Below are 13,233 nucleotides of genomic sequence, written 5' to 3'. Positions count from 1 at the left end.
TACTTCACGCATGCATTTCCGCGTGTGCAAATAGCGCCTTGCTGTATGTAGTAACTTAATAACTTTCGACCGTTGTATGGAGTATCTGGGGTGTGGTTTGACGCAGATTATAGCAGATACATATACCGGGTTTTACCTACTTGTATTTGATGTCATTGTTTAGGTTAAGTAATGACGTTTCATATGCGCCAATCATTCTAGATACGATTTTAGATATGTGTTAACCTACCACATTTGCGCCTTCGATAATAGTGACGGATTAAAAACAAAAAAATTGGGGAAGTAACAAATACAATTGACAAACTCTAGGTCCGTGCAAAAGAAGTCTGTTATCTACCCAGGTTGCTGCGAGAGGCCATTGAAATTAAAAAACATACTAATTTCAACAGGGAAGATGGTTTCTCCGTACCACCAGTTTGAGATCCAGTATTTACTCTGATGAACAAACCCAAACAGACAAAAGACTGCAGTACTAATTAATATGTTTTAATTTATTCTAATTTCCATTATTAATTAATAATAAATTTAATTTAATAAAAATTCATATTGTTACAATAAAATAATTTGTAAAACAATGTAGCGTAAATTGGAATGTTTCTTTGTATAACCTAACCTCAGTACAGAGTACTAAAAAACCGACCTCAAAAGTCATTCAAGCCAAGTCAAGAGGAGGTTCTCACTCTTTTTTTTGAAGTCGATTAAAAATTACAAATAAGGTATTTAATTAATAACTTTTGTAACATTGTGGCCATGGGACCTTTAAAGCTCCCGAAACGTTGGTTTGTTTGAAAAAACAAATATACGCGATTTAAATCCGGAAAAATACTTCCATTTCCTAAGTAACTAATATATAAAAAAAAGAAGCGCTATTGATAGATTCAGGCGTTATTTTGCAAGATGGAAGAAAATTACGTAGCTACTCTGAGAACCCAGTGATGTATAAATCGTGCAAATAACTGCGGTTCTGTTTGTTTTTATTCTTTTTTTTTTCGTTGAAATCAGTTCACAAATGTCGGAGTGTGATAAAACATACACACACATAAAACTACAGTCGAATTGGCAACCTTCTCCTTTTCTGCAGTCGGTTAAATAGTAATATTGTTGAACAATTTCCACTCACTTCAAAGGTTATAAAAATATTTTAACAATGATATCTTCCGCATATTATTGGATGCTATAGTATCAAAAATAGCATCAAACATGTTATATTTTATGCATTCAACTGTGCAATGGACACAGGAATTAAACCACAAAATAAACATGCAATTTACACCCCAGCAGCTGTCCATTTCACTCGTGATGAGTAACCGCATGGAAATAGAAGTCCTGTGCCAGGACATACGTGTGAAGTGACTCACGCGAGTTTATCATATCTTTTTGCTATTTAATACGGCAGTCAACAGAGTCGTTTGCTCATGTACTCTATTTCTTCGAATTGCATTGTTGTTGTATGAATCACATTGTGGTATCTTAATTGCGTGTAAAATAGATTTCGATTGCATCAGTATACATGTAACCATCGGGTTTTTAGGTTTTCGCGATTGTTACACGTGGCAAATGAACATTTTTTCTAATCTTAAATCGCGTATTTTGTTTTTTCAAACAAAGCAACGTTTCGGGCCCTACACAGGTAGGTCCCATGGATCAAAATGCGCACGACAGCACCATCCTTTCTATATTTTTAATATTTTTGTCTTTGGTTTCGTCTTTTGCTTATTGTTGTCTTTTTAAATACATCGCACTGCTATTACAATAGTGTTGTAACTCAAAATGTGTGAAATTCAATTTTATATAATTACTATTATTGAACGTAACATTTGATTCTCTACACGTCAAAAAAACCGTCGTTACAATATTGTAAGAAATAATGAAAAGATATCGATATACTTAACTCAAAATGAGACACTTTATGTGAGCTAGTTCTGGCCAAAATAATTCTATTCAAAAAATTAAATTATTTTTTCCAGTTCATTTTAAAATATATTTGATAAATTGTTTAAGTGTCTATAATAAACCATAACATACATAAATTTTAATGATTCTTTGCGGGAAGTGAGTATTTCGTTTTTCATCGATTCCGAGGAAGTTAACTTTTTGAATTACTATTGTACTAACAGTGCAATATGAAGTGCGTTATGCAACCGTTAAACGCAACCTTCAAACATATTGAGTCAGTGAAGTAGACTATGACAACTGTATCAAGTAATACGGCAATAATATGGAAAATAATAAATATATAGTGAAGGTAAATTACATATGTTTAATTGTATTGTAATTATTGTTTTTTTAAAGTCATCATGAATTTGATTACAGAATAACTCTAATTTTTATTGAAAAAAAAAAAAGGAACCGACTTCAAACTTTGTTTATGTGTACATACAAACTAAAATGTTAACAATTGGTTACCGTGAAGTGCGCGAAACCGGATTCATCCCCTAGTTTGCCACCCTTAAAGGAAGAATATTTTCTTCAAATTTAAATGAGACCAATACTGAGGTTTTTTTTGTCTTTCCAGCAAAAAAAAAAAGAATTATCAAAACCGGTTCACAAATACGGAGTACTCATGTAACATACACAAAATAAACAGTCGTATTGAGAACCTACTCCTTATTCAAAGTAGGTTAAACATGACAGAAGTATGTAGTGACTAAACGTAAATGATTTATTGTCTCTTTTCAACTGACTCCGTTTCAGTGAGTAGGTACATTGAGACCTGAAGCATTTACATCACTACACAATAAAATTGGCTGCATTATTTTTAACCGACTTCAAAAAAGGGACTAAGTTCTCAATTCGCCTGTATTTATGTTTTATTTGCATTGATGTTACGCGATAATTTGTGAACCGATTTTGATGATTTTTTTTGTTGGAAATAGGGTACCTCAGAAGAGGTCCCGTTTACATTTGAAGAAAAAATTCCACCTCTAAGCGTGGCAGATTAGGAGATGAATCCGGTTTCGCGTACTTTCCGGTAATCGATTTCAATAAAACTTGGTAAATAGATGTAATTCCAGGAACTTTTGTGGTCAGTTTTTTAGTGCTCTGTACTGTGTCTGTAAGTGAATTAGTATCTAAACCTTTAACTGGATGATAGCAATAAGAACTAAATGTATTTTAATCGTTATGTAACAATGTTCAAATAGTCGTCGATGATGTGTTCGGATGTAAATGGCTTACACACTGGACTTCTGTTGTTATAGTAATGTACGTAAATGTTAAGTGTTGTTAAACCAATATACAAATAAATATACGCGTATAAAATGCATATTCCAAAAGTTCGTGCGATACAAAAACGGCTACACCTATGAACCTGATTATGACGTATATGGACAAACTGATTATGGTTTCGTGGAATTGTGTGAATCGGATATAATACGTAGTTAGGTCCAGATACTGATACGTGGGAGTTAAATTTTTGGAGTTAAATTGCACTCAGCCCTCGAGTGACCATTACAACCATAGATTTAGTATATCCATAGATTGATAGAGAGACCAAAACAAAAATACATCTGTGTGCGTATAATGTGCATGTGTGCAAGATAAATAGTGTTGCGCCATCCACTGATTTACCTTTAATATCGATTAACATATTACACCGGCATTTCACTTCGTCCTATTCACCAAAATGTCTTCTCGCAAACGTCTTATAGAGCTACTGGGTACTGGCGATATATCTCTGTACACATATGGAGATACCTTACGTCTTGGCTTCAATGTAACCTACAAATATAACTATTATAATTATTGTATGATATGATGACATAGAAGTGCATCACAGCAGTGAATTTGCAGATAAGTAATAGAACCAAAAATCCGGCCAAGTGCGAGTTGAACTCGCGCGGAGAGGTTTCCGTACAAACTTAACATTGTAGTTGAAGAATAATGTTCTCCAGTAGATTCCAACAGCAAATATATGTTTATTCGCACAATAGTAAGAGATTTAAAGACAATTTCTGTATTTTTTTCAAAACTTTAGACCCAGTAGTTTCGAAGATAAAGGGGAGACTGATCAATTCTTGTCTATTCTCTTGAACAATATTAAAAATATTTATATTTCAAAATTACAAAAAATATATACTTGAGAACTTTCCCTCCCAATAGTGACTTCAAATTCAGAATTAATTTATTTACGTTATACATTTTGGTCACACAAATGCATATGTGTACCAAATTTCAAAATAATCAGTCCAGTAGGTTTGAAGTAAATTGGCTGTGACAGACGGACACACAAGTGATCCTATATGAGTATCGTATTTCGGAACAGAACTCTAACGAAGGATTACCAGAACCAGAACGTAGCTTTACTCTTTGCTTGCCTCTAAAGGAAAAGCATTTGACCTCAAAGTGTTTGCTGCATATTTTTGAAAACTTTTTGGGAACCCAGTCTTCTCTCTTTAGCATTATAAGCCATTTCTGTCGTACTTCAATGTTTTGAGGAAATCTGAATCAACAACAATAATTAACATAAAAAAATGGGTGCCTCAACTACGCTATTAAAAGAAATTTTCGTTTTAATGTAGACAAAAAATAATGCACTAATGCAATATTAATTAAATATAAAGTACTAAAACCAGAAATTTCTGATTCAATAATATTAAGTATGAAGATGATTTCAGCTGTATGCAAGCCACGCCTTTGACTTTCTTTTTTTCAGTTTTGTCAGTTAAATGACATCTCGATAACATATTATCGATTGCGTCAATCTATATGAAAGTGGGGTTATGAATTTCAGAAATTCACGTATTTGATATATTTTTTAATTGAATTCGTATACATTTGGGTTATTAATGCACTTGAATGGTATAATTTTACGGATATATTTATGTAAAAAACTTTTGTGGGCTTTTAGACAACTAAAAATTTCAATAGTACTTACATGTGAAATGTACAATTCTGCGAGTTTTCCTTTTTAGATGAGTTACAACTGGGCACTGAACACGTTACCATGACTAATAAACGTCCGTTTAACACTATTTCACATTTTCAATTTTAAAACCAATTATTTTTCAAAAATAAACGCAATTTGTTTCGTTGTTAGCTGACCCTAGGTTCATATAGGCTCAGAGCATATAATGAAGTGGTCTCGTCTACCCATCTCGCTCTAACATACGTGTATACTAACGCTCTTTCACTTGCATTGCCAATCTATGGGGACCTATATACTAAATCTATGATTGCAACACTATTATACATGTATGGTTTCTTATATTATTCGACACCTATACTCCGTACAATTTAGCTTGGTTAGAATGATAGCTCGGCAAAATTAAGACGACGTAAATTTGTAGCAGCGTCCTACAAACTACATTCTTTTAAGGACAAAACAACAACGAATTTATGTATTGAACTAATTAAATTACGTATGTATTCTACTGAAAACTAGCCTCTCAGGGAATTAGGCATATGCTAAGTCAGTGACCTAACAACAACTTTTCTATTTAATCTTTATATGTGTCATAATAGTGAATAAAATGATTATCTCTATCTATCTACTATTAACATTTTAGTTAATTCACTAAAAATATTATTAATGTTTATTTTTACAACTAAACACAATGGAATTATACGTTCGTCGGAAATGAAAGTTTGTGTACTTAAAAGTTTATTTTTGGTAAATTTATTATGTTTTGTAAAAAGTGATTTAACAAAAATTGATATTTATGATGTTAGGTTTTATAGTCCTGCGATGTTGTTAGTATTTTAAAATAATCGATTTAACACAGTATCATTTTCAACATTATATCAGGTATTAAGAAATGGGGTAAGGTGCGACCTCGGCGTTACAGTAAACTATTACAATTTATTAAAATTATTTCAAATTTATTTATTTTCATTATAATTTATTAGATAGGTACCAAAACCTATAACAACGAAGAAATTAATTTGAATAATCTTCGCTACATAATCTGTCGGCTTGATAAAAAATCAACATGGGAGTACAACATAGTAAAGGAAAAACATAGTCCATGAAGTATTGCATTTTTTTGTCTATGGTTGCTTGTCAATAATTATGAAACGTTATAGGCACGCTTATGTCAAAAGTATATAATAACTGGTTGGACGGAGTATAACACTTCCGAATATGAATATTTATTTACAACCTATGGATTTGATTGCAGTGCTACACATATTTTAATAGCAGTAGAGCGCCTTGTGAAACAATTCGTCTAAGGATGTACTGCCGCCAAGCAGTAATGTGAGCATTACTGCGTTCCGGTTTTGAAGAGTAAGGGTGCTGGTGAAATTAGAGACACATGGGACTTTTCAACTTATGTCTCAGGATGATGGGCGCAGAGGCTGTGCACCTCAGATCTTTGCGATATAAAGCTCTGAATGGCACTGCAACTGTTATGGACAGGTGTGTCGCTTACCATCAGGCGCACGACTTGTTCGTCCCGTCACTTAGTATCACAAAAAACATACATGCCATCAAGGTTGTATACCACTGGGTTAGGTAGACCATGAACCTGATCCGTAGGTCACATCGCTGTGTGACAACGGGTGAGCCTGAGACTATTTTCAATTAAAATACGACTTCGTGGAGTCCTCCGGATTGTCGACGGTTTTAAAGTTCCATTATAAATGCCACGCCTATGATTGCAAAGTCAAAAAACCATGCAGTACTCACCATGCGCGAAGAATTTATCGAATCCGGCAGTGTTTTTGATCTCTAATAAATCGTCGTCGAAATTCACATCTGGGAGATCCCATGAGTTCTGAAATAACACAAAAAAAAAAAGATTTAAGAAAGCAATAAAACGCAATAGTATAATTCAAATGTTAGTGGGCATGCAGACGTTCTAACTACATAAGAAATACATATAACATGTATGTTGCAGTGGGTGCATAGACAAAGTTTCGCAGAACTTACAGGATCGACTTCGATCGATAACGGCGTCCTGTACTTTGGGTCCAATGGCAATCTCTGCGGTATGTTCCCGTTGTATTCTTTCAACGGTGTCATGGGGCTGTTGCCAGCGCTCAATCTATCACAATAGTTCTGATTGTAATCCTCTTTCCTAACCGAATTGGAACTACTTAGCACGGAAGGGCTCCTGGCCGGGGACAGTTTGTCGTTCTCTCTGTTCCAGTACTGCTCTATGTCTATATGTCTCGGGTTCATGTTGCCGATATTGTAATTAACTATCGGTGATAGTCTTCTAGGGGAGGAGCTCTCACTGAACACTACCGGGCTCCTGACAACGCGTAGACTGTCCTGGGGGGTGCCGCCTTCGCCGGGCATATAGGCCCTCTCCGAAGGCACCGGGGAGCTGGACGTCCGGTTTATGGTGACCGGGGACCGGCCGGCGTCCGCGTAGCGGTCGGGCTTTTTGAACGTCTGCGGTATGCGCACGGGGCCTATTCTATTGTGCAGATCGGGCTCGTCTCTGGGCAGCGCTGCCGTTTTGGGGTGAGCCTCGGCCGCCATGAGGGTCTGCAGTTTACTGACTTGTGTTTCGACGAAGCTGCGCGGGCGCGGTTCGGGGTCGTGCCGCGCGCTTCGCTCGGTGCCGAACTCGGGGTCGGTGTCCAGGCCCTCGCGCGTGTCGTACGCCGCGTAGTCGCCGTCCAGGCTCTCGCTGTACTCGCGCTCCTCGCAGTCGCTGTAGTCGATCGGCGTGTCGGCGCCCGGAAAGAACTCGCACAGAGCTGTCATTTTTTCTACCACCTGAAAACACATCCAAATACGATACACAACTTGGAAACATTTATTTTATCCACACACATGTCACAAACCCTCTATGATGTGTTCAAAAACAGCAAATTACGACCAGCATAAATAGAGAAGAAATACGGCGAGGCGATAGTCGTGTCTAGATTTCTCGAAGGCCTTTGACGAGGTTTGGCACGCAAGTCTGCAGAGCAAGCATCCGGCTCACGGCAACCTTGCTGACTTTTGTAACTGGATATCAGATTTCCTTCATGAACGGTCAATCAGAGTAGTCATCGAAGGATATTGATTTGACCGGAGTTCCTCAGTGGTCGGTTCTCTCTGCGACTCATTTCCTGCTACACATCAATGACCTGCTAGTCCCAGGTACTGTTGGGTATGCAGATGACAGCACTGTTATGGAGAGATATCTGTCCAGCACAAAAGACATCAGACAGTTATCCGTTTGTTGAGAGGCCATAGTGGAGCGGACGAACTTGACCTTAAGTCTCGTCTCTCAGTGGGAACATGACAATCTGGTCGAGTTCAACGCCACCAAAACGCAGGCCTGTCTGTTTTCTGCTAAAAGGAGTAAATTTTATCTGACTCCCGCTTTTCGAGGTATATCTTTATCTCTTACCGACAGCCTGGATCTCCTTGCTATAACATTGAGCGCAACCCTTAACTTTGGCGCTAATATTGAATGAAAGGTACAAATTGCAGCCAAAAACCTGGGTATCCTTAATAAGGTTAGGCGATATTTCACGCCTGGACAGCTCTTAACTTTATATAAAGCACAAGTCCGATCTTGCATGGAGTAGTCACCTGTGGGATGGCTCAGCGAAGTATCAACTTGACATTCTTGATCCGATTGAGCGCAGAGCCAGGAGACTTATTGGGGACGATAAGCTCGAATCTAAACTTCATAGCTTAGCCCACCGGCGCCAAGTTGTCTGTCGGTTTTTTACAGAGTATATTTCGGTGAGTGTTCCCGCCCCCTTTTACCATCGGACATCCAGACGTACGGCGGGATATCATCCTTACTTGGTCGATTCCCTTCAGGCGTACTAAACGCTTTTCATCATCTTTTATTATGCGCACAGCCCAGGAATGGAACTCCCTGCCTGCCACTGTGTTTTCGAACTCATACAACCCGGGTACCTTTAAGGTGAGACTGAATAGGCGTCTTTTGGGCGAGTTCGTTCCATCGTAGATCCTATCTTTGCACCAGAGCTAGGTAGTGGTCAAGAGCAAGAGACCATTTAATTAAAAAAAAGATAAAACTGTTTTGTTAGAACAAATTTCTTGTACGTGAAAACGTTATTATTGCTTAATAATAACAATAATTCGACTTTATTATTTCATTAAAATTTCGAATATCTCTGAAAAACAAAACGATTTGATTCGACCTCAATTCTAATATCGGTCGAGATGCAGTTTTATTCAAAATGAAATGTCAATTTTGACAAATCTCACACGTTACTAGATATCGATTGATATGATAGTTGGGGCCGATTCTGGTTTGTCCATGAATTAAAAAAACTGCGGTTGCGTGACACGCGTGAGAAGTTTTAATTTGCCGCCATTTAGTTTGTTTTTGCATTATTTTACTAATAATTACTGCTACGAGGGTCAAACTGAAAGTTCTTAGAACTGGCCACTTATAAACAATATAATAAAAAAATAATTCTTAAATTTGAAAATAGAACTCTTTGCCAATATTACTGAGTATATATTTCATTCATTTGTCATTTGTTTTACGATTTGGCGGCAAATTGAAAATTGTCTGTGTCACGTCAACATGAATTTAACACGAGAAAATTTTCGTGCAATGATTTTTTATGACTTTCGATGTCATTTAAGTCAACAAGAAAGTTATGATAGACTACGATTGGCCTTTCACGATGAAGCCCCATCTCGTGCGACTGTTTACAACTGGTTTAATGAGTTTAAACGTGGTCGCACTAATCTCACTGATGATTTACGTGAGGGACGGCCTTCTACGGCGACGACTGAAGATAACATCTGTGTTGTGCGGCGTATGATAGAGACTGACAAAAGAGTGACCTATCAGCAGATTCGGACAAGCTTAGGCATCGGTATGAGTCAAGTGCACAAAATCCTCCACGAACATTTAGCGGTCAGGAAGCTTTGCGCCCGGTGGATACCTCATAATTTGACTGAGGCTCAAAAACTCCATCGTGTGGATTGGTGCCGTAAAATGATTGAAAGATTTAACGGAGGTGACTCAAATGCTGTGTTCGACATACTAACAGGTGACGAAAGCTGGATTTACTGTTATGATCCTGAAACCAAAAGACAATCTGCTCAGTGGGTGTTTCCTTTCGAGGAGTTGCCAACTAAAGTGAAGAGAGATCGAAGTGCGGGAAAAAAAATGGTGGCCTCGTTCTTTGGAAGGATAGGTCATTTCGCAACAATTGTGTTAGAGGATCAAAAAACAGTTTCTGCAGAATGGTACACTACCAATTGTTTGCCACTTGTCTTGGAAAAAGTTCGAGAGAAACGACCTCGCAGTAGGATCCTCCTTCACCACGACAACGCCTCGTCGCACACCGCCAAGCGAACGATCGACTATTTGGGGACATCAAACGTTGAATTATTGGGTCACCCGCCGTATAGCCCCGACCTCGCGCCTTGTGATTTTTATTTATTTTCAAAAATTAAAGAAAAACTTAAAGGAAAGCGGTTTATGAATGCTGAAGAAGCGGTGGCTGCGTATCGCGATGCCATTGAAGAGACCCCTAAGGACGAGTGGGCAAAGTGCTTTTCCCAGTGGTTCCATCGCATGCAGCGGTGTATTGACGTGAATGGACAATATTTTGAAAAGATATAATAAAACTAATAACTGGCTAATGTAATCAGTTTTTAATTTTCTAAGAACTTTCAGTTTGACCCTCGTAAAAGCTCTGATCAATGCCGCAATGCCGGTCGTAACTTGCGGTTCCTGAACACATCATAGAGAGCTTATAATATGTGTATAGATAAAGCACTGTATGTACATAATTAGGCATTAAAACACTCCCGGAGAACCAAACCCGGGACGTTTTCATTTAGCGCCCACAGTGTAAAACCAACGAGGTCGTCAAACAGTAAACGATGTAAAAATTTTAATAAATAAATAAAATAGTATTTTATGCAATCGTTGCATAATAAGGGTTCTTAAGCCGAGTAGCCTTTTTTTTGACGGAGGATATCTTTATAGATATCCCTGAGACTCAGGGGTTATGTGGGGACTCTCCCTCCAGACTGGAGGGCCTACCCCACTAAAGCCCCCCAAGCCGAGTGGCCTAAGTAAGAAGAGATTTTAAAACCTAATTATGTAATGATTGCATACAGTACTTTTTCTACAAGTAAAATCAATAAAGTAATGAGACAGATTTAATGTATATTTTCTTAACAATTAATGACAACGAACGCATTAAAAAAAAAATAACTCATTTATTAGGTTAGGCAATGATCCACCATACAGCCTCTACATATATTTAGACAAAAGCTTAACAAACGATACAAAACAAAGAATCAAAGAGATAGAATAGAGCTGAACAAGTACCGCATAAATTACATTCAATATTATTTTTATAAAGATTTATGGCCTGGTAGTTACGTAGTCACTATTAAATCGACCCCTCCTATGTAAACTATCGTATGTCGAAATTGCCAAGTTTACAGGGGACCGTTTCAAAGTTTTGAATTCACTGAAACGCGCATAATTATAAAATAAATAGTGGTTGTTCATCTAACATCCTCTTTGCCGAGTAAAACTGAGAAATGCTAAAGTCACGTGTTTACTCTCCTGTAAACGTGACAATTTCGACATACGATACTTTACGTAGAAAGGGTCAAAATATCTGTGCTGGTTGCAAGACTTTTTGGCCAATTTAACCCATCAGTAGGGCTAGCACGACGGGTCACGACTTGCGCAAGAGCGCCTAAAGCGAGGGATCGCTATGCGAGAATAGCTGTATCTCGCGCTTTATGTCGCTCTGCGCAAGTCGCGCACCACTGGGCTAGCCCAACAGGAGGCAGTGTAACGTTTGAGTAACGTCCTAATTGATATTTCAATTAGCAAAAATACGACCATCTTTTTTCTGAAATTCATTGTAGTTCTGTGTACAGAACTTTAATGAAATTTTTCAGCTCAGTGGTGAGTACCATAGACAATAGAATTTTGATTCAGAACTAAAAAGAGCGCCTTTACGATATGGTTTGTGAAATTATGATTGACAGAATAAAGTACAGTAGTAGATAAATAGATTTACATGTTGTATACGAGTTAATAAAAACTTGATATAAGTAATAACATGCTATAATAATTCAAATTGAGTAAATACCTCGGTCATGCTCGGTCTCTCCGCGGGTACCTTGTGCCAACATTGCGTCATCAATTTCTCTATAGGTTCCGGACAGCCTTCTATTAAGTTTGGCCTTTGACCTGAAAGATGTTCAACAAAACTTTGGTTTATAATAAATTTAGAGCATATGTATTACCAAAGTGGGGTTCACAAGGCTTCTTGACGGCTAATACACTTTTCTAGTGATGTATATAAAGGTTCAAAGAATGCAAACGCTGCGCGAAAAAAGCGTTCGTAACACGTTGTAACTATGAAAATATAAATGAAGTGTCTTCCCCGTAACTAATATTAAAATATATTTTGTCGATGGACAATTTTTTTTATATAAGTTACTTCTATTTTAGGAAATTATGTCAAATTAAAATTGCTTATTAGTGTTGTAAAAAGGCTGGATAGTAATTAGTTATAAGGTTTTGTTTTGCTTTACAACAAATAAATAAAAAGAACTCGTGTCTAAATATAATAATAACGTACACACTCAACAGAGCCCCGCACTAGGGAAACCCTGTGTCGCGGGTGCCATTAATACATACATAGACAACCACACATTACACCCAAACTTACGAGAGAAATAAATGTTGGTCATACAAATATTTCTCCCGGCCCGGGAATCAAACCTGGGACCTCTGCGTGGCAGTCCGGCATGGTAACCGTTCGGCCACTGAGGCAGTTATATATCTGCATAACATGTAAATAATCACAATTTTGGACCACTATTCTCGAGAAGCAGCGAAATGCAGAAAGCAATCACGCACGATGCGGCACGTACTGCTCGCCGGTTCTTGAATCTGAGTCTCTGACTCCAGCCGACTGTGCCTTTACCGGGGAATACCGCCTTTCCCATAAAAAAATAAAATTTTAGGTCATGAAAGAGGATAGAGTCTAAAAATATATATAATAATAACGTGCCAGACAACACCAATTGCCTGGTCTAAAACTAGGGAATATACCTGTACTATGAGTACCAGATCAACGGAATCACTCTGAGGCAATTCCCAGAACACCCAGACCAGGACCAATTTAGGAAAAATTAATTTCCCAATTTGCTCCTACCGGGAATCGACACCGGGACTTCCTTATTCAGCGCTCACAGTAAACACCACTCATGTACTTAAAAACGCGATTGTTTATAAAGACACAAGTTAAACCAATGAAGCTTAAACAATGGCATGATCTTACTACCTTGTGGCATCTTTATTTAAAGCTTCA

The 13,233-nt window shown here is 37.6% G+C and overlaps 1 protein-coding gene across 1 annotated transcript in view; it reads right to left on the bottom strand.

The window, feature by feature from the left end:
- LOC113231193 (mitogen-activated protein kinase kinase kinase 7-like) overlaps nucleotides 1–13,233 on the bottom strand; it is a 64,227-nt gene that overhangs the window by 33,525 nt on the left and 17,469 nt on the right. The window contains exons 5-7 of the mRNA XM_026465382.1: nucleotides 12,004–12,104; nucleotides 6,872–7,669; nucleotides 6,629–6,716 (exon numbers count right to left, since the gene is read on the bottom strand). Of these exons, the coding sequence (XP_026321167.1) occupies nucleotides 6,629–6,716; nucleotides 6,872–7,669; nucleotides 12,004–12,104 (987 nt within the window). The remainder of the gene's footprint in view (nucleotides 1–6,628; nucleotides 6,717–6,871; nucleotides 7,670–12,003; nucleotides 12,105–13,233) is intronic.

This window comes from Hyposmocoma kahamanoa, unplaced genomic scaffold (assembly GCF_003589595.1).
Source record: "Hyposmocoma kahamanoa isolate Upper Pololo Valley unplaced genomic scaffold, ASM358959v1 65, whole genome shotgun sequence".
Classification (NCBI taxonomy): Eukaryota; Metazoa; Arthropoda; class Insecta; order Lepidoptera; family Cosmopterigidae; genus Hyposmocoma; species Hyposmocoma kahamanoa.
Note: the sequence above shows the minus strand (reverse complement) of the source record. Positions and strands in the feature narration are given on the sequence as shown.